Source organism: Nestor notabilis, unplaced genomic scaffold, assembly GCF_000696875.1.
Source record: "Nestor notabilis isolate BGI_N333 unplaced genomic scaffold, ASM69687v1 scaffold13182, whole genome shotgun sequence".
Classification (NCBI taxonomy): domain Eukaryota; kingdom Metazoa; phylum Chordata; class Aves; order Psittaciformes; family Psittacidae; genus Nestor; species Nestor notabilis.
Window position 1 is genome coordinate 19,443 of NW_009917984.1, and position 27,672 is coordinate 47,114.

A 27,672-nucleotide genomic window follows, 5' to 3' on the forward strand; every position below is an offset into this window, starting at 1 on the left:
CTGGACATTTCCATGACTTGGAGCAGCCCGTGGCACAACGCTTCAGACTCTTCCTTCAGATTTGTCGGGACTCCTGGCCCCCTCTGAGCACACAGAAAGCCCCACTTTAAAATGCATTGACACATCTGGTTTCAGAACACAGATCTGTTTATAAAACTGTATACTGAGTACTCTGCATGAATTTTACTCGAGTTGCATTTTGTAACATGAGCAGATGACTTCACTGCCCCCTTTCTCCCCCACCCTATTGTCGCTTGAAACGACAGTAGGCACCTGCGTGATCGAGGTGTCAAAGGCTCTCTGTCCAGAGAGAGGATTTGGAGTTTCATCATCTTTTCTGTAGACAGTCTTAGGAAATGATTAGCATGAAATAATTTTGAGGGCGAGGGGCAGGAGGATAAAGCTCACTTTCTTTTCCTGTTATGAAAATGAACTTGATTTTGGTGTCCAGTTTGATAAACAAGGATAGTCAGAGCTAATCTGTAACTCAGCTGAGGTCTGCTTCTTGCCAAATAAAATTAAGATCTTTTTCAACTTCCAGGGATTTAGAGACCACATCTAATTGGTTTCAAACCCCTGGAGGAACTCAGTAAGTAAACAGGATTAGTTGCAGATATGAGCCCACTAAAGTGGGACACAGGTCAGGTCTTCAGACTCCAGCTCTGCTCTGTTGAAGCAGGCACTTAAGGTCTCCTGATGTTTCTCTGTCAGTAGCCACAAAAAATGTTTTACTGCTGAGAAAATCATTGGAACACAATTTCTTACAAGCCCCAAAGATTTAACTTCACACTTCTATTAAAAAAAAAGTATTTGAGTCGACATATATCAGGGTACTGTGATTATGACGCGATGGCGCAACTGGTAACTTGAAAACGCATGTTTACAAGGCATAGGCAATCGTATTTCCAACTGCTCTCCTGTAGGGATAGCCAGGTGTCCTTCAAGAAGTTGCCATCTTGACTCCACATATGTACCATGTTGAATCGATTACTCCGTCAGTTCTTGCCAGCAGGACAGGGTGAGAGCTTTGTTCACGCTGACCTTGTCTTTCAGATCCCTCCCAGCTACCCAAAAAATGCAAGGAAAATCAACACAATTACGCAGCCTTTAGCAGCTCAAGTAACTGCCCTCGTAAGTGTAAGCAGGTAGGTCTTTGTCAGTACATTTGCTCTTCAAAGATAAAATAATCCAGCCAGCTGCATTAATTGAAAGAGAACCTAAAAGACTTTGGGGCTCATTAAAGTTAAGAATAACAACATGATGTGATGACAGATACAACTTGCAGAGTTTCTGAAAATAGCAGGTTAAAATGTAAATATCTTTTAATAAATAATTTTCCTGCAATGTAAAAATAAATGGTATTTCCTTTGGCAGTAATAGCTGATTTAATCTTTAGCTGGGAAGTTGTTTTGCTCATAAAATATCATTGTGCTACAGAAAAAAAAAATATTATTTTGTTATTCTGAAAGACTTTTGTAATCCACGATAAACTGGATGACTCTACTTATGTCCAAGATAAGCGCCAAGAGTGATGCAAGCTCCCACCAGAACTAGACTCAGGATAGTCTTCAGAGAGATCCAGGAGAAATCGAACAAAGGCCTCATACTGTTGCCATACAACTCCACGAAGGCATCCTAGAAAGGGAAATAATGGAATATCAGAATTGCAGTAACTTTTCCGGAGAGGGAAACAACTTTTTCTGGCTCAGTGGTCACCCAGCAATCATGCCAGCATAATCCCCCACTCCCCTCCCCCAAACCTATTAAAATAGTGATTTGGGAGCTATGGTTTTGTGAAGTGCTTGTCACAAAATTCTGCTCATTTCTTTACAAATATTGCTGTACTTACAGTCGTGACTTCTGCTTTAGGCAGGCTTAGTCTAAAAGAAAATACAGAGGCAGCATTTTTAAATACGAGTACCACCATTTTGGCTTCTAAATGTTGTATATAGAAGCATACACAAAGAAGGTAAACGGACTTTCATTCTCCAAACCTTTCATTTCCACTGGACATGGGGCATCTATATTGTTGGCTAGTTTCGCTGAAAATAAGGCAGTATTTATTTGATTCCCTTGCAATGCATTCAGAAGACTATGTGTAGTATCCACAGATATTTCTTCCACATGAAACAAAGCTGTTTGTTAGGGTTGTGTTATACCTTTCATAGCTGTCACCTAAAGGGGTGACACCTTGGTCCCATGCTCATCATGCCTTGGATGTGGCGGTGGTCTGGCTGTAGGGTCCATTGGGTCAACCAGCTGATCTGACAGCCCTCAGCAAGAGCTGTCTTGCCATGGGATAGTCTTGCCAGTCTGACTTGCCCTGTAGCCAAGACATTCAGGTAGAGGAAGAGGAGGGGAAGCATACAGTGATGCCATGTCTCACGGCCGACCACAAATCACATGGCGTGAGGTGTAGGGGGAGTCATCCCTCAGCCCAGCCCAAACCACCCTGGGTTTCTCCTTTGCGCTTCAGTATTCCATGTATGGAGAGCTGTTTTGTAAAGCTGCTCTGGGAAAGCCTGGAGGTACGTGTAGGCACCAAATGGGAACACTGTTTAAGAAGCAAAGATAAAGTTTTTGTGACTTACAAATACAGTGGGAATTGACTGGACTAGTGATCAGACTGGTGATACTCTGCACATAATACCTTTCTTTCAGGCTGTAATTCCTAACGAACATGAAGCTTCAGAGCATTCCTGAGACAGCATACTGAGTGCTATGAAAGCAGTAAATAGCAAAGCTGAATGACTTTTAAAATGTGACAGAACTGATAGCATCGTTTAAGGCAACTCTTTTATTGTGCTCCTGAACAACTGAGATAAACCCATGAAAGAGCTATCTAATGTGGGGGTTTCCTTCTCTACCTTTATGACCTTGTTTTGTAATGTTACTATGCTAGGAGGTAACCTGCCTTCTAAAAATGCATATATGTTATGGTTTCCAGCATGAATTAAGGAGAGAAAGGTCTCTATTATTAATATAAACCTTCCAGCCAAGTTAATTTGCCATAAATTGTGTAGTTGAATTAGTCTCCATCATTAGCCAGCTCTAGTTATTGTCAGAATAAGAGCGTTTGTGGTTTTACCACGAGAGGGCGTGTAAGGTTTTTTAATATTTTGCCATTTTGACTCCTGTTCACTGAGGCACTGAGTGAGATTCAAAAAACTAATAGGTATTTGCTTCCAGAATATATTATTACATTAAGTAATGCTGCTGCGTGTTGTAGGCAAGAGTGGATGGTAATAGGTAAGACTTGGTAACAGAACTGCTATAGGCTTTGGCCAACAGATTGACCTGAAAATACATCTGCCTCCTGCTATTTCTCAATGCTTGTTCCTCCAGGCAGTAATTTTCAAACTTGGGTTTCCAAAGGTATATTCTTAAGTGAAAGCAGCTTAACCTTTGTGGGGGAATGTTTTAATGCAAACTCTTCATTCCGGAGGAAATTTGGCAACTTTCGCTTAGCTGCCTGATTTTTCAAATACACATTTGTAAACTCTGGCCTTAATATTCTGCTGCGCTGTTGCAGAGCTGAAAAAGCATACACAGTTTGCTGTGCGGCTCTTTGTAAAGCTGCTTTTATTTCTCCTTAAGGCTATGATGTAACACAATATCCTAAAACGTTACAGACTGGGCTAAATCCTGTTGTCGCCAGTGCAGACTCACTGACTTCCACAGGAGCTTTGTCTGTATAGGGAGTTCAAGATCAGGTCTTATAAAAATACAACAGGGGTAAAGTTCAACAGTTGGTGATATTATTATGGGTAGAAAAGAGAGGAAATGAAAAAAAACAAACCCAAAACCATAGAAATGCAAGCCATGTGAATACATTTTAACATTAATATTTTCATGGTTTCTTTCTGTGGGAAGATCTCACTTCTGTATATTCAGGAAAGCCAATGCATACACAGTATCAATACCAAAATGAGCATGTTTTGTGCTTCTCTTCTATCCCAGTTTAGGAACATTCCTCCCAGTCTGTCTGGGAGGCCATTTCTAATGATTTGGTAGAACTCCTCGTATTGGGTAGGAAAATGGACAGAGGGTTACAGTAAAATTTGAAGACAAGGCAAAAGTATGGCACAACCTCTGGCTCAGAAGAGGAATGTTAACAAAAAAGTGCAGCACATGCAGTACTTTTTTGCACAAGACTATTACAACAATAACATGAACCCAACCTAATGGTGTCTGCGCTATATATTACAAGTAGCTCTTTATGATCGTTCCCCCTCCCCTTCTCAAACATCCTGATTAGGCCTATTTCCGAAGCTTGTTTGAACAGCCTGTCACTATTTGTTTAAGTTTCAAACCTGTTTTAAATAAACACATGTCCATTTTATGTACTAAAACAAGGAGAGGGGGGAGGGAAGTATGACCCATTACTGAAAACTATTTTAGCACAAAGAGAACCCTAAACAGAATCTCAACTGTTTCATAAGGTTTGTCTCCTCTGTAAACCCATGTAATTGTCACTGGATTTTTGTCGCCTAAACCAGTCTGTTTAATATAAGAGAATCTCTGCTAAAATAAATAAGATTAGGAAAATTGCTTGAAACACTTGATGTCCTCTGAAGAGTAATCTTTATAATGAAAGCAAGGGTCCCCTTGGCAAATAGACCGAGGCAAGTTCTGGCTTGGTCAACCTCAACCTTTCTTACGTAAGTCTTACATAACTGGAAAGAAAATGGTTGCAGGCCTTGCTTTTAAGACCTTCAAAATTTAATGGAAAGTTATATCCTGGATATAAAATTATATCAGGGCAGTTAAAATTATATGGAAAAGAACTCTTCATTCAGCTCTGTAAGTTTTTAAAAAGTCATTTCTTAAGAAGCTTTTATTAAGTCAAATCAGTCCATTGCTGGTTTACTACACAACTTTAAGCTGACTGTTTCTGAGAAGCAAGGAAAGTGGCAGTGGGGAAGAGACAGAAGTTCTGTCTAAGCTCCTTTTAGCATCAAAGCACCTGAGATGCCTGTCTTTGCCTACCTAGGCTTGATAGGCAGGCCAGGAAGATTGCCACGAGGGCACCCTTTGCTGTCCCCTTGCCTGTTGAACTATATGCAGGGAGGACATCGCATGTTCCTGGCCAGAGTTCCTGGGATTTGCAGGGAGCTCAGGGCAAGAATTACCCTTAGAGGAGTAATGGTGCATTGAGCCACGGCAGTCTCAAAACAAAGCATCCACATCACACTATCCCACTCTTCCGCTGGCCCAAATTTGGCAGCTCTGATCCGAGAAACAAATGTCATCTTTCATTACATGGGCATTCTTTGCTTGCACACTCAGCTGAGTTTGTTCTGTCTTGGTCCTTTTGCAGCTCAGTCTTCACCCCTGCTTGAGAGGCAAGGCATAGCTTCTCATCCACAGAGAAGTACGTACTTCCCATAGGCTGAGCCCAGCAAAGTGTTATGGATCTGATGTTTCCTTACTGAAAATACGGAGGGAGAAGGCAGTTTCAGCCTGGCTTTTCTGACTGACGGGGCGGTAGGGAGAGCAAACATGAGGAAGTAAAGGCTTCCTTTTTCTACCTGAATCAAACAGCTGGTGAGGAAGTGACTTTATTTCCCTCGTTATCATTGGGTTGGCAGGATATCCTCTTGAGCCACATTGTATTGAATGAAGAGCCGGTGAGACTTCCATTTTACTGAACGGGAATTGCCTTGCAGCTATTTTACGCTGCCCTCTCTGTGACTCCAAAACAAACAAACAAACACACACTAGCTCCTGGCTTTTGAAGAAACTTGCACAGGTCTGAACAAGGCACCTTTGCTACCCGGAGTGGGAATGGCATTTGCACCAATGCCAAGGTTTAGCAGCTGAATGACTTCCAAAACCCCTGCCTCCATACAAATGACATAAATCCTCATAAAAGCTTTCGTTCCTGAATGGTAACTCATTTCAGAAAGCGTTTGGGGAGGGCAAGAGGGCGCAGACAGAGCTGGTTAAATCGTCCCATGTTTTCTATGCAGCAAAACCTCATTAAAATGTCATCTTGAAGCTAAAGAGAAAAGTTCTTGGAACACAAAAAATAGACAATCTGTGGCTGTTCTTTTCCCAAAGAGTTTATGGGTCTTTTACGCAAGTCTAAGTCATGAGTACATGCAAATCAGGATAGCTCAGGCCTTGACTGCGCTGTGCCAAGGTGTGGTGTTTCACGAGGTCGGTATCTTCAGAGAGGCCAATATCATTTTACACCAGGGAGTGCCAACATGCTGGCAGTCGTGCCAGGTGCACGTTATCGAATTATAATGAGAAGGAAAAGAAGGTGTCACCGTACAAACCCTGCTGACCACGGGCAGAGAACCTGCCTGGGGAGTGGCATCGGCATATGCACCTGATCAAATCCCCATCCCCCATATTTCTTTTCCCCCTTCATTTTTGCCTGTGGTAGAAATGGGTCTGCTTTGGATTTTCTTTCCACAACGCTTGATATAGTCTTAAGTCTGCAGCTGATGTGTTGGTTGCTGACGGCATAGCCTTTTGTTTCTCCAGTGATATCTGAGGTTTCTGACTTAGGACAAAACTGGTTCTCATCACAGTGATCTTACCTAACTTCTTTGTTCCTTGTCCTTGCTACCTGTTTGTATAAACTCTTGCATGGGTAAGCCTGTAATCTTGGGGGCATATCCTGCAGATCCTGGTCTTGCCAGGCTCACACTGAAGTCTGTGTGAATTGAAATCAGTGGAAATATTATTTGCATAAGGCTGACTAAACATGGCACTCGGAGACATATAACAAAGACTAATCATGGTTAGGTTCGTTCTTGTAAACTATGCAAATGCTTAGAAATACATAAATGTGAGTGGTTACAGTAACAGGGATGACTATTCCTCCTGTCCACACTCCTGGAGAGTGACCCTGCTGGCAAGCAGATTTCCTCCGGACCTGTGCGCTATGAAGCACAAACCGAGGCTTTGGGTAATGGTCAAGACATCTCTTTAAACACATGATTTGTAAGGTGTTGATCATTCAGCTTGCATAGAGACCCATGCCATTTTCAGACTAGGCTACATTCTTGTTAAACCAAGTCAGCATGAGAAATGTTTCAGTAATTTAGTCCTGGCGTCTCTACTTAATTCGGTTAGACATGGCTCTGCAATATGCAAAAGCCCAGACCCAGTGGAGGCTGCCTTGCTTTCTTATTCCTGGAAAGGCCCACACTAAAATGAGGTATTTCTGGCATCAGTATAATGCCTGTAATGTCACTAGAGCAGCTAGCTGGTGGTATTTAATGGGTGCTGCTTTTGAGGAAGCAGTATTAGCATTAATGAGAGAAAGAAGGTGGGAAGGCCTTCTGGACAAAATCCTTCATGTGCAAACAATGTGGTCGAAGCAGCTCTACTCGATCCTTTACAGTTTTCTTTTCAGATCTTTTGTGAGTTGATAATCCTATTCAATTAATTTGCTATTTGTTTGCACCAATATTTAGCAGTCTTGGTTTTATTCGTTGAAGGTACCCTACTTGGGTAGAGTGCTAGAAGCTGTGTGTAACTCCAACCTAGAAAACAAACATGTCCCTGCACATATTTTCATGACTCTCAGTTGCACTGAGAACTGTTCAGTTTTAGACCACCTTCTTCTCCTTCTACTCAAATTTACCAAACCTGTTCTAGAGACTTTTCATTCACATACAACAGTAAACTTGGCAAACACCAATTTGTGGATCACTGTGGAGGACAGAGTAAGTGTCGCTGAGCTGCTGCGAGGACTCATCTCATGCTGTAACATTGCTCTTACAGCTGCATCCTCTGAAAAGAAGCTAGATGCATTAGGACCCCTGCCAAATCTTCAGAATGGCTTTAACATGAAAACAATGACAAAACAGGTCTGCATGACAACAGAAACATATTCCTCTCAAAATCTTGTCTACATTCTCCATCTTGCTTGTAACTTACTTCCAGTAGAAGTTCCCTTATAATGGAAACAGCCTACCTAATTTAAAAGTCCAAATGTGAAGATGTGGCTGTGGTAGATATATTGGTAGTAGAGGGGAATGTGGACACATCCACCGTTAGGTTCCCTGCCTGCTCCAGCTGCCCGTGCCATTCTCGGGCTGCCACAAAAAGAGTTAAATCACATAACTGCCTGAGAAATGGGAACCGAAAGTACCTGCTTGTAGAAATGCTCAAAGTGCTGTGGTAGTGTTTGTCATTGAGGCCATGGAAGGTTTTATTTAACAAGCGTGTCCAGCTGTGCTGGGCTCGAGGCACAGGTATCGGCAGAGGTAGCGAGGGGAAAGCAAGACAGCAAGGCTGTCAGCCTGGTGAGGAGGGCCTGGCTCGGGGTGGCCCCAGCCAGAAAATCCAGAGTGCGAATGCAAACAAGAAGGGTAAAATCAAACCAGTCTGAGCAGGTTGGCCCATTGGCTGAACCACGAGGGAGCAGTCATGCATTTTTCTGCTTCTTGTTTTAACATCCCTCAGGGAAACACTCGATCCCGTGTTTGTTGTCTCAACACTCCTTTCTGATCCAAATCCCTTTGGCTTGACTAACTCGTGCTCAGCATTGAGCAAGAGTAACACAAAGCTGGAGCGGCGGCCTTGGCGGTCCTTGGTGCTCCAGCGGCAACAGGTCACGCAGAGCCACCAGCACCTTCTGCCGATGTGCCACCCGCTCCTCACGTGGCTAGAATCACGCTCTTGTTTCTTTCTATATCTTGTGACAATCAAATGATTTACAGGGCTGATGAGACAACATAGCTAACACTATGATAAAGTAACCTCATGATTAATCTGCAATTTAATGAGTAAGTGCAAAAAAAGCTTGTGCTGTAGACTTCAATGGACAGTTACACTTCTACCAGCAGCCACCTGGAAAATATGAATTTGCGCATGTGTTTTCTTTGGCAGCCTACACCTCATTAGCAGCCCAAACCATTTCTGCTCACCTGTAAAAGCCTTATTTGAGACAGAGAAGAGGCAGCATTTTTCAGTCATTGCTTTCTCTTGCCATTTCCTAAATCAGCCCTTGGGTGCTGTACTCCACGGGGAACTGTGTCAGCAGTGCTCAAGGCCAGGTTGCCAGGATCTTGGGCGACATGGTCTCGTGTGAGGCGTCCCTGCCTGTGGCAGGGGGGTTGGAACTAGATGATCTTAAGGTCCTTTCCAGCCCTAACTATTCTATGATTCTATGATTAGCTGTAGCGGGGCAGACACGTCCTGGCAGTCAAGCAGCCTGCCAGAGCAAGCTGCATGTGCCCCACTTCCAACACAGTGGACCCAGGAGAGGTGGCTTGCTCCATGCTTTCATCATTTCACAGCTAAGTGATAATGGGAAATTAAAATAAGGGGAAGTTCCCAATCTGCATCTGTTCAGAAGAGATTGGTTGTGGTTTGGATGCCTCCCCTCCACTCCTCCTTCTTGTCCTTTCCGTCCTGTTCACCACTTGCACAAAAGCACAAGACCCGGGAGACAAATGGAAGGTAAAGGAGCAGGGAAAGGAATGACAAGAGTCTGCATAGACTGAGGCAAGTGGGAATTTAGACAAAATGAATTACTTAAATAGGACAGGCAAAAATTGCTTATTGCCACAATAAGCTGAATCCTACTTTAAAGCCAAGAGAGTTTTATGAGTAGCCTTGTCTTTTGGGGGCTCATAGATTAAGGTTGGCTGGTAAATCTTGAAGTTTTGGGTTCATCCAGTAAGTCCTTTGGCAAATGTTATCAGGTAAGAGCTAACAGGGACCATATGAAAAAACAAGGAAGAGTCATAATGTAGGAATACAGTTCACAAAGACTTTGAAAGGACTTTGTTTTGTTATTCAAAACAGCTCAGATTCATTTGCATACACAGTTGTAATCCATTAACTACGACCATTAGATTTATTCAAATGCCACCACAGAAACCCAAAGTATGAAGACTTAATAAAATGCGAACCACCTTTGCCCCTTCATCTTCAAAACCAATACCAAAACAAACAATAGGCATCCTACAAGAGAAGTGGGATCTTCTCCCATACAAAAGCAAGTACCACTGGGATGTCTGAAAGCAACACACCTCCTACCCTTATGTATAATTTAATTCCACTGTAAAAAGAAATTATTCGAGAAACAGCACAGATTCTGTGTTTCCTTTTAGCAGGAAGCTTTAAAACTGAAAAATGTTAGAGACTAGTACACAGGAGAAAAAGGGTTACTCTGTTCTTCAGGGGCTTTGCTGGTGTCACTGTTCTGGCCAAATCCCTCGATGGAGACATGGCTTATACCAGCTCCAGGAGTCTGCCAGCATGGTTGAAGTACCTCCCAAACAATGTGAGCTATACTGGCAAAAGGACTCTTCTATTTGGTAAAAGTCTACGTAAGTCTACATAGTGGGGAAGGGAATAATGCCAAAATAGTTATCTTTGTAGACTAGGGATGTGATTTTTTCCCCATGAGATAGTTATGCTGGCCAGACTTTGTCATGTAGACCCTAGGAACTTTTATTTGCAAAATAAGACTGTAATTTATTTTAACCAGATGTTCAGCACTGATCTGTGTCTGTGCATTCACGGTGCACTCCAAGTAATTTTTACTGTGAAAGACATATATGTTGGACACCAGTAAGAGTTTAAAAATGTAGTGCTGAAACTTAAAGGCTGTGGTGGGCTTTTCTTTCCTTTTGGTGGTGATGGGTAGTTCCCAATGAAGTAAGCTGGTGTTCTGGGTATTGAGTTCAGGTCCTGTCTCAGCTCTCCCAGCTATCAGATGTTCACATCAGTTGCTGGAGCAAGTCATGCAGTTCCTTACAACCTATTGGCTGCTGGGAGCATAGGGTGAGAGCTGAGGTGACCAGGATCTCTCTTTATTTTTTCAGTAAAGAGCAGGAGCTTTGAGTGCAAGTGCTCTGAAAAAAACAGATGCTTCTTTGTTTTCTTTTGTGCCGGGTGTTCTTGAGACGAGGCAGAGGCTGGTTCTGCTACAGGAGAATGATCATCAGTGGTCACATAGCTGTCACTGGAGCCTGACGTACCTATCACTGTCAACAAGTTACACATACACAATTTTGGGAACAGCTGAAATACAGCTTAGCCTGCATTCCTATGGCTAGTCATTCAAAACAGAAACTGAAGGATTTGCTTAACTGCTGCTTTTTTTTATTATTTTTATAAGCCTGCATGTCCTTGCAGATCATTCACAAAGGCCTGAGCATTTATGTTTCCTGTTGACATCCTTTGAAGGGGAGAATGCCAATAGAAATTGGATCTTATAATGAACACTTTCTGTGGGCAGCAAGTCAGATGAAAATTCACGAAGGATTTAAATCTATCATTGTGACCTTGAACTAACAGCATGAGGAAGGAGAAGGCTGTTAACTTAGGCAGGAAAGATTGGTAATTACTTCATCTGTTGGTGTTTCCAAGTGAGTAGAAATTCATGCAAAATTTCAGATATTCAAAGGAAAGCATAAAAAACAAAATCAGGAATATCAGCCAAGAAAAAAAAAAAAAGGCATTACCTATGAAATCAGTCTTGAAAGCTTTCCCACTTTCTAAAATAAATAAGACCCTGCAGATCGGAAACTGCAGATCAAAATTTATATAAGTTCCTAAACTTCATAATTTATCATTTTCAATACTTCTCAGTGCAGGTGGGTCCACACAGCAGAATGCAGTTCTATGGAGAAGAAGAGAGAGTTGATCTTGTACTGAACAAGCCAGCTCAGGGGCAGGTATAGGGGTGCAACCACTTATAGGTATATTAGAATCCTACTCCAGGTGGGCTAATTATATGCGACCACTGTTCAGGGACACCTCAAGTATCCCTGTGCAGTGCTGTGCTGTGCCGTGTAGATGTGCCCTGAGGCACTACTGGAGAAAAAATTATGGATCTGGCTGTGCACAGTCTCACAGCACTGCCTTCCCTGTACAGTAACGTGTGCTGTGACTCTTGCGCCAGCAGCTGCTGCTGAAAGGCCAGTCTCTCTTGCCCAGTCACTTCAAAGTAGTCTCAAGAATTTCATTAAAGCACTAATCTGCAGTTAAAGAGCTACCCTTGCTTAAAAGCCAGAGGAAGCGATTACAAGAGCTAAGGGATTCACGTGTGGTAGAAGGAGAGTGACTAAATCTGGAAGTAGGTACAGCAATCACCTAGAGGATGACCACAAGTAACTCCTGTGTGCAACGACTTCCTGGGTCTCTCTTTGGGTGATGACCTGTACCTATCTTGATGCTCTTTTCATTAGTTTTGCCATTGCTGTCAACATGCTGCCTCACCCTGAGAATTTTCATTACTGGTATCTGCTGCTTCTCCCCCTGAGTGGGAAGGCAAAGGGATGGTTTCCATCAGCTTTTTATGAATAGGGGCTTCCTGCCACAGGGAATTCTCTCCAGCAATTCTCTCTTCCAGCAATTTATGGCTGGAACCTAATGTACAAGCGACATAACCCACTCATGAAAGCAGCCTTCAGAACCTCCTATAATTAGCTGTTGCTGCTATAAGTTTAAACAAACCCAGGAAATCACATGCAAAATTCTGTCTGATTTGGTATCTAATCTTCTTCTATCTAGGTTCTTGTACCACACACATTGCTGTGGTATCTGAGCATCTTGGTGCCTGGATGCAATTCAGTTAAACCCTTTTCAAGCTAGCAGTCTAAGCTGCAGTCCTAACACTTCTCCTACATGCAGCCAACTGTTTTGCTATGAGCAAACTGTGAAGAAGCTTCTTCAAAGGCTCCCTGAACGTACCAGCTTCTCTTGTCTTCTTTTCCCAGATAATGTAAAGTTGGGAAACCTGCCAAGCATCATGCTAAACTGAAAGAGACGTTCAAATTGCAGTGAGTACAGGAGCCAAGGGAGCCCAGCCTGCCAGAATGTTATTGTAGCATTCTCAAGAAGCTCACGGCATTAAGACTTCATTTTGTTGTGTGCCTGTCTGTCTAGGAGATGCTCCACTGGAGGCCAGAAAGTCATTGCTTCCTCAATATTAAATACAAGTATCTCAGCCAACTACAAACCATTTGTTAGTTTCAAACTTTCGAGTCAGTTTTCTTTCAAGATATGAGGCTTTTGATCTTGCAGTTGCTGTTGCCTGAAACAGAACTTCTGCTTTCAAGAAGATTTTAGATATACCCTTTTCTGATGACCATACAATCGAGGCAAGGCCACAGCCAGGGAACAGCAGTCAAAAAGGTGTTGAAAAGAAGCTGTATTATTTCTGAATGAGAAATTCTAGATATGGGCTTGATTGATTTAAGCCCAAGAAAGGGAAGAGAAAAAGATCAGAACTTATCTACGCTTTAACAGTAAAGTAGCAATCCTCCCCCTAAGAGGAACCATTTATACTGATATAAAAGTGTATTCTGACTCATTAACTGAAATACGTTGTGCTGGTGGAAGATAGTTGTATCAGCAAGATTTTGTCTACAAAAGGGTTTGCAGTAGTATAATTTATATCCATTAAAAAAGTCAAATGCATAGCCAACATGGGTGTACACTAGAACGTAAACCAGGCATGAAACATGGGGGGAAATTCTCAGTTCGATGTTTTGGGCTAAAATGTGCTTGATTTTTATAAATTTGTATTTTAAAGGTTTCTGTATGTCTATATCGACAGCAGTAAAAAACAAAAACAAAAACAAAAACAAAAAACAAAACCAAGAAACAATCTAGAGCAACACAAGCATCAAGAAACTAAAATAAAACTAAAAGCCCTTCCCTTTTTTGGCTATTTATTCCCACAGCTTTAACCACAGAGCTGGGAGGGAGGCAAAGAAGCTGAAGTCTGTGATCACAGCATTAAGCTGATTTGACTATTAGAAAACTTTAATTTAAATATTCCCCACAGGGATTCTGGTATTTATTTCCTTATTTACTTCTTGAGCCTATTTAATGCTTTGACCTGAAGGAAGAAGAATTTGCACAAGCAAGAGGATTAAAGGTTCAAATTAGTTAAAGATGAAATATATCTATTGATTCATTAAAGCCTGGTATTCTCAGTGTCAACAGTAATACTATCGTATATTAAATTGTTAATATGCTTGAAGTGAAGAAAAAAGTAATTTTCAGCATAGGTGGCACATGGGTTTTAATTGGAAAAAAATCACTGCTCCTTTGCATCCTCTTCCTATCCCATCCAAATGGCTTCCCTATGTAGGTAACAACGATGGCAGCGTTAATGAGTCTCTTCTCATGACTGCCTGACCCGACCCTGTTCTTTGGCTACTCCTTGTTGTGATTCCTTCTCTCCATGGGTGTGTAATCTTCCTTCATTCATTTCTTTTGTTATCACTATTCACACATTCAGTACTACCTTCCACTGTACGTACACAAATACGCCTTTCCTTGCCGACATATTGCTTATTCCTGTCTGTTAAGTTGTAGTTAGTGGAGACAAATACGTGATTGTCATCGTGCCAGCTAATCGTGCTTGAGCTGTGGTCCCAGCAGGTTTTAACTGCAGCTGGCTGCCACAATGCTGAGTGCAGCCTAGGTGGATGTAATTGCCAAGTCACTGTGGGCATTGTGCCAAGGGGACTCTTCGAGGCTGTGTTGTGACACAATGGTAGATTGCAGTGAAGACTAGCCCTGCCTAGCACTTGGTGAGACTACAATACCCAGTTTGTGTCTCGAATAAGCCTAAGCTGAGGTTGTGTTCCTCTAGAAGCAAGCAGGGTTATGTAGGAGAGTTTGAAACAAGACTTAGTACAAACACCAGTTGTGCCTGTTTTGCTGTGGAGCCAACACAAAACCATGCTTGGAAAGTGGAGATACCTGGGCAGTGTATAGTTAGAGTTCAGCCCTGCTCAATGAATCCTAGTATGTGGAAGTGCAGGGTGTCTATGTGCTTTATCAAGAAGCTGGTAGCTGGTGAGCCATATGAGAAGCTCTCTGAAAGCTTTCACACTCCCGGGAGGAGGAGCAGCTCATAAAGCTGTGTTTAGTACTTCACCTCTGGCCAATTTTTAAGGGTAGATTTAGGAGGAGAAACATGAAGTTGCTCTTTATTGAATTTCTTAGATATTAAAACATGTAATTATGTCACGGTTTTTAAAGAAAATGAAATAGCATGCCCTCAAAGAGATAAAAGGTATGACCCATGAACACAGGAGCTGCTGTACTGAATTAGCCTTGTGGCCCACCCACCTAGGCCTTAAGACTTAGTGAATCAGCTACAATCAGTTTGTGATTAATACCTGAGTTAAGACTAGTCTCTTCCTTTTGTGTGTCACTTTTCCAAGCTGCTGTCGCATCAAGTGTCAAGAAATCTCTCCTCTAATCTGTGCGCCTCCCGATCTATTTGGTCAAGCATAGGGGAGTATCCAAAGTCCCTATTATGACTATTTTGTTAACAGTTCTTTTGAGTTTGACACTGCTTACTCCATTTCCATTTCTTAAGCCGGATATTAGCAGCAAAGATCTGCTAATGTCTTTATTTTCCAAAAGTTGTTAAAACGCTTTGGAATTTCTACTTTAGCATTTATATATTTGTCTTCAGAGATCCAGTTGCATAGTCCTTCCCACTTAAAAGTTCATCTAGATAATGTTCACGTTATTCTTCTATACAGTGGTATCTCCCCTGCCTAGGTGGCCAGTCTTTCTTTCCTAAACAGTTTGTAGGTAGATAAAGTGTTATTCCATTACATTTCCCTACCACCCATCATTATCAAAATCATCCTACACACCAAAATACTCTGATTTTCTTTTGCGTTTAAGCTTGATACATTTGTCTAAATACTTACACTTACTCAACTCCTTTTTCTGATACCTTCCCAGTTTTACTGAATTCCCTTTTATGCATTTACCAAAATTACGACTCTGATGGTTGTAATTGGCACTGTGTTCTCTGAATTCACAAGATGCTGCCATATATACAGATGTCTTTAATAGACATATCTGACTAATACGTTCCCCAGATCCTCATAACTTCTGGCTTATTTGCAGGATCTACTTCTGTTCTGGTCCTCTCCATTTGCTAGCCTCTCATTTCCCCCTCATGCTCCATCTAACAAACTAAAACGCCTTCTTGCAACTATCTTTTCTGGCGACACTCAGAACTGGCATAGATCTCATTGCCTCATCAGGCTTGCATATGAAGCAGGGAATAACTGAGGCAAAACCATTAGCCTTGTCTCAGACCCAAAGTTTTCTATCTAGCCAAATGATGTTAGTTCCCAGACAGTCTCTCTTACTTACTGGTAAGAAAAGCTCATCCAGTGTCTCATGACATTCATTGTTTTGGCTGCAACTAAGAAATTTGCTGAGTTCATGTTCCTCACAACTGCATTCCTGGAGATAACTGGGGTTATTTATCTCTCCAGTCTCATTCTGACCGGTAGCAAAAGCCATCTTCAGTTGCAAAGAATTGCATTTTCTGCCAAAGAAGTGTGATCTGACCCTCCATTCTGTAGTCGAGCTCCTCTTTCACCAGGAGGCTGGCTTCTTAAAAGAAAGCACTGGCCAGTGTGTGCCTAAAAGCCACCATTCCCCTCCCATCTGACCTTTCAGCTTCTGAGCTTCCTCAATTTCTCACAGGCATTTGTAGGATTACAGAACATTTGAAAGTAAAGAAGCAGAAACTCTGTAAGATCAAGGGCCCTTAACAGAAGGTAAGATATTTTCAACAGTTCCCTAGTCAGAATAAGAGTTACTATCTTTGTATCTACTTGCTTAGGTTTTAATAAAATGATGGGCTTTTGGTTGGGCAAATAACTGTCAGAACTGTATTGCCCAAGAAAATTCTTTCTCATTCTCACTGTAATGTATCACGTTTCCCTAAATCTTAAAAAAATACGCCTTCAACTTAGCTTCCTAAACACGTGAGTAGACACCGAAATAAAAAGACTGAGTTTCACAGGGGGAACCTCCTGTAGTCTGAAGTTAAGCAGGTACCAAGCATTGAAAGGCTTGGGCCAAGTAATACATTACAAAGCTAAAGTCTGAATGGGGACAGAGGAAGTTACATTTCTTTTCTAAAATTTTAATATTATTCATTAATAATCACTGCATTATAATAATTTAATTAAAATTGATGAGAATTCACGAATCTTTTCAGAAAATTGTATTTGAATTTTCTGCACTATTTATTTGACAGGGATCAGAGTGAAGCAACAAGACTATAAGAACAGAAAAAACCTCTTCAACAGGGAGGGCACTGGAACTAGCCATATTAGTAAGTAATCAGCTAACAGAACAAGGAGTGAATGAGTGACAGGGAGAGAGAAAATAGGGATGGAAATTCAGCACTCCTGGTTCTTGACATGTAAGAAACAGAAGGATTTCAATAACATAAGGAAAGACAGGAAATTTAAAGCTGTTAAGAGGACATTTGCATGGGATCCACAATTAGATCATTTTATTATACAAAGAATTTAAATTAGATGATTGCTACAGGATGCTGAGAAGAGAGTTTAGCAAGCTTCAAAGAATAACTAAATGTTTCTATAGTAAACAAAAGCTGTTAACAGTTATTCCAAAATAATAGTAATAGTAAAAGGAGTAGGAGTAATGGTGGTAACAACAACAACAACAGTAATAACAACAATAACGGAAGCCTTATGCCTGAAGGATTAAATCAATCTCTGAATTCTTGGGATTAGTGTGAGGTCTTCAAGGTGACTATGCAGGACAGGGACAAGGATGGAAGACAGAAGAGATCATCCTAAATCTGCCATTTGTGGCATTTCTTCGCCTTCGGCTGAAGCAGATGGTGCTGAGCACAGGCACAGTCTGTGCTGGATGGATCATGATTTTTGGAGAAGACAGGCAGTTTTTAATACGTGTGTATTAGCTGAACAGGGGAGTTTTCTTCAGTGCCCTTCAGTGTTTTACAAAGATTTTGTCTAAACTTTTTAGTGTTCATCTAACTAAAACAGACTTTGATTGAGACAAAACCCTTGGATTCCTAAAGCAAGATTTGTATAGAAATTAAAAAAAAAAAAAAAAAGAAAAAAAAAAAAGAAGTACTATAAGTCTTTTTATCTGGAAAACTAATGTGACTATTTAGTATAAAAAAAAATAAAATGCTGGAAGTTAAATGCCAGTCATAATAAAAGGTTAAGAAAAGAAGTTCAAGAGAGATCTTTAAAATGGGCAATGTTTAAAAGGAACAGTTTCATGAAATATATAATGAAAACTAAAAAGCAATCAATACAAATTTGGTTTTGCTCATGTGTTTTATCCAAATGGAAGGAATAGTAATTAAACATGTAAGAGGCTGTATTATTAAAAAAAAAAAAAAAAAGAAAAAAGAAAAAAGGTAACTGTTTCCTATTTAACTGAAAATAAAGCTAAATAACCTGCTAACGATGCTGAATTTAGAGCTGTGCCAGGGTATAGAATGCTACTGTTCATGTACAGCTGCCTTCACTTCTTTGTTCAGGTATAGATGACTGGGACAGTTAGTTATGTTTTTTTAACTGAATTAATTACAGCACGGGAGCAGGCTCTCCCAGGCTGCTCTGAGGATCATCCCTTGCCACCTAGAGAGACATCCTTGCACCATGTGGGGCTGGGGTGGATGCTGGAAGAGACCACAGAGGTACATATGGCTCATGGCACTGGGGCAGGTAAGGCTGCACCAAGCATCAGATGGGCAACTTGTCCTGTGGCTGGGCCCAGGAGCACAAGGGCAGCTGGAGTGCAGGTGTCCCCATGGAGGGTCACCCACAGGAGCAGGATCCCCAGCTGCCTGCCTGCATGCAATGGCACCGCAGAAGACAACAAAGCCACGTTACAGTCTGCAAGGCTCTATCGGTCTTCACTTCTTCTCTACTCTCCCTAGAGGAGGACTTGGTTTATTTTTATTTTTCTGCCTTCCTTGAATCTCTTTCATTTCCTCCCCTCCCTAATTATACATCATTATATCATGTATTTTTGGATAGAAGTACGTGAATGTTTTTAATGACATCAAGCCTTTTAAAGTTACATTCAGGGAAGAGAATACACCTGCAGTGTGCCATGGGTAACGTAGTGGTGTCTTTCTCACGGTCAGCCGTGCTTCCCAAACTCGCTTTCCCACCCCCCAAGTACTTTCACTCACCTCTTTTCAGACCACTAAGCAACCACTGTCAATCACCCTTCATGCCCCGTCCCACCACTTTCACTCTCAGTCATTTGCCCTCTGCCATGACTGTGCCAGGAAGCACCTCACCAAACCATTGCAGACGCCCACCCTTTCTTACTCACCTCCCAAACCCTTTCATGCGGGCAGGGGTATTCAACAGTAGCTCAGCTAGAGCTGTTGGTACTGTGGTAAACGCAGAAAATTCAAAGTGAGAGAGAGAGGAGTTAACTAAGTGATACAGGCACTGGGTGGGAAGTTCCTTAGTCAGAAGATTTAGCAGCTATGACTGTCTCAGTGGGATTGGGGAGTGCAGGAAACTGGTCTGCTTGAAGCACTTCTGCAGTGCAACAACTACACCCAGAGGTGGGTCCCCTTAGGTTCAGTTAAGTACAATGATCTCAAGAGAGAGAAACTCTTCTAGAAGGTGATTCAGAGAAGCAGCAGCCTAATGTGGCTATTCCCAAGTTGCCCTCTGGAGAAACCTCTCTCCCCCTCTGTTGAGCATACAGGGAAAGTCCTTGCCTACACACCTGAGCAAGAATGCCTCATTTAATCTCTGTATCTTGGTGCATCATCTGTGGATGGTGGTAATGAAGTGCTTGACTGGGGCATGTGGAGGAGTGTTCCTGGAAGGTGAGTGCTACAGCAGCTGTGGAGGACTGTCCGCAGTGGGAAATTATGAGTGGCTCTGTGTGTGCACGGAGCTGGGAAGTCCCCCACAAAGCAATTGCCCATGCCGGCTGAGATCAAGGATAGGTTCTCTTCTCTCCACTACTCTTGTAGAAAGAGTCATGGTATTTCCCTTTGGGAATTGTGTAACACAGCAAGTCAATTTTAGCTGTGTTTATCTTAAGTGGTTTTATATTCCTGCATTAGCTTGCTGTAGTAAAAGAAAGGCTGCCATTGGCATTTGCATATCTCCTCAGTTTTTGAGTGGAAAATGATTACGAGAAAAAATTTCTCAACAACTCTTCAACCTGAACTTAGCTTATCTTTTCTTTCAGCCTACTGTTGAATGAAATATCATTTCAAGCTAAGGGAGGCACTATTTGACAGAACAATAGATATCTCTCCACACCTGTCAAGTTAAAGAGTAACTAGAAGGTAGTACATTCAGATCTATCATCTTACATAAGTATTACGCAGAATCTAAACATACTTTTCTCTATAAATAAATCTAAAAGGTAAATATTGGAGATATATATGTATGCATATGTATATCATGTACATATGTATATTACATGTATGCATATATATACATCAGTACATGCGTGTGTATGTATGTATAATGCTGAATGGTTTGAACAACTAAGGGAAAAATCAAGACCCCTGTAAAGAAATTAAATACTGTATTCCATTACTGTTTTCCCAGCTAATGCCTGTCCTCTGACATAGTTTGATTCATTAGTAGAGTCCCCCACTGAGTGGTTGCAGATGCAATATATCCATCTATCTTAGACATTGTAAGGGCTGAGCGCTAGAGCCTGCACTTCCCTTAAGCACCTGTTTCATCCACAGCCTTGACTTTGGGCAGGTACTTGATGTGCTAAACTGAACTTTCCCACAGTTCAGAGAAGAATCTGTCATCTGCAAAAATGATCCCAGAGCAAAGCTGGTTGTGTTACCAGAGGTATGAGGGTAGTGTCTGCACAGAGACTGAGCAGGTCCTGAAAAAGAACGGTCTGGACCATACACTTAGGGTTTCAATTACGAGGTTCACTTAACGCAAAAAGCCTGCCGCTGCAGGCAGCCACAGATGTTTTTGTTACTCTTCCTTGCTTCTTCCTATCTTTACAGACATCACAGAGACACAGTGCATAATACGGGTTTATTCGAGCTTTCCGCTCGGGACTGTGACCTGACCCCAGATCACTGAAGATCTTATCCCAGCTAGCAGATGCCTGTGTGAGATCTTACAGTTCTTGTCCTTCACAAATACTTCGTAGCCCTGTCTATTGACAAATAAGTCTCCTTATTGTGAAGCAAATAATGATAACAGCTTTTTCTGAGTCCACATGTTCCCTAGACTTAAAATGCTCAGTATATCTTAAGAATATAAGTGTGCTCAGTCCATTCACAACACATAATAAGTGCACAATTCAATTAACTAATGCAATTCATATTTCATTAGAACAGAAGCTGTTTGTGACCTTAACCGGACAACGATTTCATGACAGAATTGCAGAATTTTAATTAAATAGGAAAATAACAAAGAGAAATGAAACAGAGGGAAAACGCGCTGCCTGGCAGAATTGTTCCAAAGAACTTAAAAACAAAAGATGCGGTTGTTCTGCTACATCCTTCTCCTCCTTCCCCCTTACTAATGATGCAGAGAACAAAACATTATTGCCTTTCTTTGCCTCTGATTAACCATTTGTAGAGAAGGCTATCCCAGTGCTGGTGCTATGCACCCGGTATAGTACCCAAGGGCACAGGAAAGCGAAATTGCCTGGCTTGCTTACCTTTTTTTAATGGGTATCTAAGTGAAGAACAGCTTCCCTAAGAAGAATCATTTTTGTATCAGTTTTTCAGATCCGTTACAAAGGCCCAAATATTGGGCCCTAAAATCATTTGTGAAGGAAAGTGGTAAACCAGCAACAACAGATATGATTAACAAGATTACTTGTTAGTATGATTAGTGCAAAATAACACACAAAATCACAGTACATAAAAGGCTGTGATTAAAGTAGAGATGGATTCCTGTGTTCAGCTGCAATTGCCATAATATTTCTTTTCGTGATACTCTTAAGAAAATGGGAAGAGATTAATAAGGTCAGTTATTATGGTCCTATAGTAATTTCATCCTTAATCCAAAGTATAACCATATATGCTGTCCCCATGTGAGAAAAAATGGCTCCCTACCGTCTGTAATTCAGTTTCATTATTTTACTACATATTGCCAAAACTGTGTCTTGTATTACAGAAACACAAAAGGATGAGATCCTTCAGTTTTTAAATAGTACATTTAAAGAGACGACAGAAGGATGAAACTACCAGATCAGAGTTCACGGTCTGCAAAACATGCTCCCTCCCCCTGCCCTTCTCCCAGACTGTGACTTATGTTATGAAGATAAAATCAGTAAATAAATTTTGTACAAAGCTGGCCAGGTTTTTTATTAACGGCAAGATGCTGTATAGGAAGGAACTGGATGTGCAGCAAGATGTGTCTGTTTAATCAGGATATTTGTTGATCTGGGTCAGTAACAGGATAGTTATTTGTCCCTGGCCAGTGGGTGGCAATGGCAGCAAATGGCTTAGAGTAGACCAGGATTGATTTTGATAAACATGTCCAGATGGGTATGATTTAAATCAGTAAATATATTGCTTTGTATAAAGAGATATTTTAAAATTAATTTTAAACCAATGTTTACATCCACCAGTCACTAGAAGCTACATAAACACTCTTAATATTTGAACCAGGAGTATAATCAATAAAGAAAAATAGCCTTGCCTTCTCCGATCCTAAAACCTCTGATGTTTTTCTGCTTTATGCTATATTAGATCAAAACAGTAGATCAAGTTCTCTGCATATTCATATAATTTAGTAGTGCTTTTATCAAACTTACTGTGAGCTGAAACTAGTTTTACTGGAACAGACGAAGTTACTTTATTGTCAAATATGGTTTTAGTGCAATGAAAGCATCAAAACAGTACAGCTGCTAAAGGAGAGAGATCATGAAAAGGGAGTTTCCAGAACTCACTGATATTAGCTACTCACCCATACATTCCCTTCCTCTCAAGTTTCAAGATGAGATTATTATAAAAAAAGGCTGATTTGTCAAAAAAAAAAAAAAAAAGAAACTGTCTGAACAAATCTGCAAATAAACCAACTTGGGGGAATTCCCACGTCTGTGTCTGGTCTCCATGATCAAAATAAGGCATCCTCAACCCAATAAAAGATTGTGCTGATTTTTTAGTACTTAGTCAGCTACCAATTGGGTATCGGACCATCACAGCTTCAGGAAAACTGTGCTTTAACCATGGTCGGCCCAGCCTCTGCCAGACCCCTCACAGGTCAGAGGGGTGACTGCTCAGGCACAGTCAGGGCTATAGGGACCAGCGTGGTGGCCATCACTGGTCATAGTGGCAGCGTCTCGCCTGGCCCCAGAGCACTGCCCTGAGTCCCTGTGTACCACGGAGGAGCCAGGCCCGGGCTATTTATTTGTAATGAGTACTGCTGTGCAGCCAAATTGCTGTGTACGGTTTCCTTTTCATTTTTTTTCCTGCTAAGTTTTTGGCTTGGCTGATGGAGGACAGGGAGGAAATGCATCCCAGCAAAACTGCCTCTCTTTGGACTTGCGGGGGCCTCTTTCCAGTCTGCATGCTGGCCTTGGGCTGACCATGTACAGATACTGCACCAGCATTATTTTAATACTTTTCTTTTTTTTTTTTCCCCCCTACATTTACATTTACAAATTTGATGCCAGATTTTTTTTCTTTCTCTTACAGTACTGCAAAACTGCAGTCACACCACAGCTGTGTTGGGATCTGCTCTGCACTGTCAGTGATGCCACCGACAGCTTTTAGATAGAAGCAAGCTGAGGCTAAAGAGAGGAGAATATTTCTCACCCCACATTGTTCTCAGAGACTATTTCTGGCACTCAAGAAAAACTTGCAAAATCACCATCACACTTATTTTACCCAACTCCATACACGACTTGAAGTATTCCAGAGGTGTGCATCAAGCCTTGGAGAACTGATGGTAGATTTCGTTCCCTGGTTAGACATAGAACTAAAAGTATGACACTCTAGGGGCTGCTGGGAAGCACTTTCTTTAAACAGTGGCAAAACCAGCCTTCGGATGATACATGAGAATATTAATGGGAGTGGGCCCAAATACTGCATTCTAAAATGAACACTTTGATAATCATAACAATGTGGTTTGAAAAGCATCACTTTAAAAGGTCAGCTATACCACCCTCTTACTCCACATTGAAAGCATAGCGGATATATTGAGTCATACACATTGTTCATTGTCATTTGCATTTGGTGAAATCCCTGCATTTTACCCGATTTAGTAAGCAAGCACCGCCTTGGGCTCCCTTGGCAATACTCACCTCTGAATGTAGTTACTGTTTGTTGGGCTAAAACAACATCTTGTCCCATCCTGCAGCAGTAAATCACTCTTTGGTCTTTTGATCAGTGTTTGTCCTTTCAAGCCTGTGAGTCATTTCACGTTAATGGAAAGAGAGGGAGCGGCACACTAGAGCAATGTGGGTATTTTGAGCTTCACCTCTGGGATATATTCATGCATGTTGTTCTGAACAAAATGACCATCTGTATCAGTCTACAGACAGCCACTAGGGCATTACAAGATACAACTTCATATTTGTGTGGAAAAAGACCGGCTTAATTCTACAAACACCACGTAGCATCATCGGGCTACATGTCATGAAAAGGCCTTACCAAAGCCAAGTACACCTTTTGCATTCCAGCCTTTTTTCAAAACTGTCCTCAGGATTTGACCTCATGTCCTTTTCCCTATTTTTTGCACATCACCTATCACTAGTAGGAACTGTTTGACTTTCCAACAGTCATGTGAGTGACATTTCCAACCAGAATATGGCGGAAGCTGTCCTCACCCTTCCGGGGGCTACACCTGAAGAGTAAGCAAATTTTGTGGGTATTTAAACCTTTTTTTATTTTCTATGAGCAATGTAAAAATGACTCATTCGTGCTTCGGCTTGAATGTATCGTTGGTAAACACCGGCGGGGAGCAATCGTATTTGTAGATTTGTAAATACAAACAGTCCATACCACACCAACTCCTGGGTCCTGTTACTGATGTGAGTTGTTGGTGGGAAGGGCAGGGCAGGGGCTCAGCTCACACAGTTGGGCAGGTCTGGTACTACAGCAGCTGGCAGAGGAACTGAGAGCTGTCCAGCAAGAGAGAGACCAGGAAGAGGTGGAGGAAAGGAACAGAGGCACCTTCCCATCATAGCACTGAGAGAGGCTTTCAACCTTTTTTTGAAAATAAAAATAAAAGATTTAAAAATAATCCTCACAGACGCGCACGGATACACGAAGCAAGACGGAGCCCAATCCAAAGACCATCAAAGGCAAAGGAAGACTTCAGTCATGGGCATTCTGAATTGAGCTCTGCATAGAGGGTAGTCAAAACACATGCCCCTGCCACACACTTTTATTTTAAAACTAGCCAGTTTGCTGACTGCATATATATCATGCAGAAACTGCTCAGGAGAGAAGTCACCTCAAAGTGCATTTATAAAATCTAATGCTTTTATAGTGCCCTGGAAACCATAATGTTGTTTGTAAGGATTTTTGTAAGGGTTCAATGAATACTCTCCATCCAAGAAGGTACGCATGTCTGCAGACAGCCACTTACGCCTTCTGCTTGATATGGACAGAACACCCAGTGCTCAGACGGTTCCATTTAGACCCCTAACCCAATCTGCACAAGCGAATGAGATGGAAAATTTGGAATGGGAACCTGCTGACTTGCTCCCTCTCTCCATTAGCCACCAGAAGGAAAGCACAGGAGTCCTGATGGGCAAACACTGAGTGTCACCTGTGGATCCTTCCTGGCATGCCCCATAGGAACATGGTCCTCACAGTTGTTTGCCTGTTGAATCCCCAGTCCCCACTGAGGCTGCGGCTCATGCAGCTCATGCACGGCTCCCCTGCTGCTGCGAAGTTTCTCTGAGATTCAGCACATCCCTCCAGTGACGCCTGTTCGGAGTTACCCGCTGATAAGTAATAATATGTAAAACTCAATTACATTCATATTCATAGCTGGCTGCTACTTAAAATGTTAACAATGGGGAAACTTGCCCTACAGGAATGAGGATGGGGACAAACTTTTATTAGCCCCACATGGGCTTTTATCTGTTTTAAATGTGACATTGTCTCAGGGAGAGAAGTGCCATTGTTAACAGCATTGGAGGCAGTCAGCTGCACTCAATTTAAAATTAAAACAGGGAGGAAAAAAAAAAAAAGAAAGAAAAGGAAAAAAAAAGGTCTTCCTGATGCACTACAGTATGGCAGGCTATGGTAACTTGCCCCAGAAACTTTTTATTGAATCCAGCCCTTCAGTACAAAAGAATTCATTAACCACTTCATGATGTAAAGTCTGCTAAAGACATTACACTCACTGGCCAGCATGAGGCTGTTCCCATATGCCGTAGCATTGCCTTCACTGATCAGCATCAAGTCCAAGATTGCATCTACATGTCAGTATTACCAAGTCATGAGCACAAATGTTGAGTCCCTGGTTCTGACTCGAGCCCACACCACATTCCTACTCACAGTAACGTTGCTGAAGTCGGGACTGGCAGAGCTCAGCTTAGGCAAAGGCACAGGCTGTGAGTGTTAAGTGCAAAGTTGGTGTTTAAAATCAGCTGGTGCTGGAGCTCTTGTGGGCTGAGCTTCCTTGCACCTCTGCATAAGGACTACTGGTGCTGGAAGTCACCCCTTCTCCTGCCTTCCCCAGCACACTGCCTGTGCCACACAGGCAGCGCAAGGATGGCACAGAAATCACTGTGCTGACTCTATGCACCAGCCTGATCCCGGATGGCTGGGTACACCTCCCCTTGGGGCAGTGCAGGATCCACTCCAATAAAGTTATTCCAATGTGAAAACTAGCAGAACCAGATGCCTGCTGCTCGAAAAACAATACGACATGAATGTAATCTCTCTGTTACTGAGGGAATCTTACCTTTGAAAATGTTCTTTTATTGGGCTTAAAAAGGCTGGGAGCAAGAGAAGCCAGTGGGACACTGGAAACTGCTAGAATCTCCAGATTGATTTGAGATTTCCATTCACTATCATAAATTTTCCAGTTTGCACTTCACTGACGCACTCAGTGCTGAAAGAGATACACTAGTGGATGTTTATTATATTTATCGACCAGGTGGCCTTAACTGCCTAAATTACACTTGCTGCCTTCTATTCATCACTTAGACTTAATGAACAGAGAGGCTGGCAGATGTCAAACAATCAGGCAGGAGAAACAGAAGAGAAGCCAGGCACGGTGTCACCCAGCTTGAACTAGCCTACTGGTACATTTCATGTGGCTGTATCCATTCAGCTCCCCTGCAATCCCGGTGTGAATGAACCAGAGTCATTGCTGAGCAAACAGATAAGAGTCTGGAGGAACTGATCAATATATTTAGATAAGGTGTAACAACAACATGTAGCAATCTGCCTCTTTGTCCTTTCTTGGTAAAGAGAAGAGGACAGGAAAATAAAAATCCCTCTATTGCCTGTTTCAGGTTGAATTCTTCTCTTTGACACTATGGTTAATCGACACCACCGTAACCATGGAGTTAGTCTAAGTTCAGGATAACGCCGTGGATTTATTATGAAACAAGCACTGAAATACAGTTGGAAAGTCCTAGGTCTCCTCAGCAAATGAATCTTTTGAACTCAGCTCAGCCACCTGCACTTTCATGTACACTGTTTTAAAAAGAAGATGTTGTAAGTTTAAAAATAATTCAAAATATGTTAGTTATGCTTGAAATGGCCAAATGAAGATTAGAGAATGCTGCAAAAAACCCCTCACAACTTAACTGAATGTGAGGCGACATTAAAGGGTATGTAAATATTTATGTGTAATTTCATAGTAGTATGCTATATACTGTACTTTTTTTGCTCACACACAGTGATTCCAGCAGTCACTAATTGGAATTTCTTCAACTCTGAAAAGGACCTTCATGGGCTTAAGA

The 27,672-nt window shown here is 41.8% G+C and overlaps 1 protein-coding gene across 1 annotated transcript in view; it reads right to left on the reverse strand.

The window, feature by feature from the left end:
- Nucleotides 1-957: 957 nt before the first annotated feature.
- Nucleotides 958-27,672, reverse strand: part of BCL2 (B-cell CLL/lymphoma 2) — a 90,651-nt gene continuing 63,936 nt past the window's right edge. Inside the window, exon 3 of the mRNA XM_010009499.1 lies at nucleotides 958-1,635. Within this exon, the coding sequence (XP_010007801.1) occupies nucleotides 1,501-1,635 (135 nt within the window). The 3' untranslated portion in view covers nucleotides 958-1,500. The remainder of the gene's footprint in view (nucleotides 1,636-27,672) is intronic.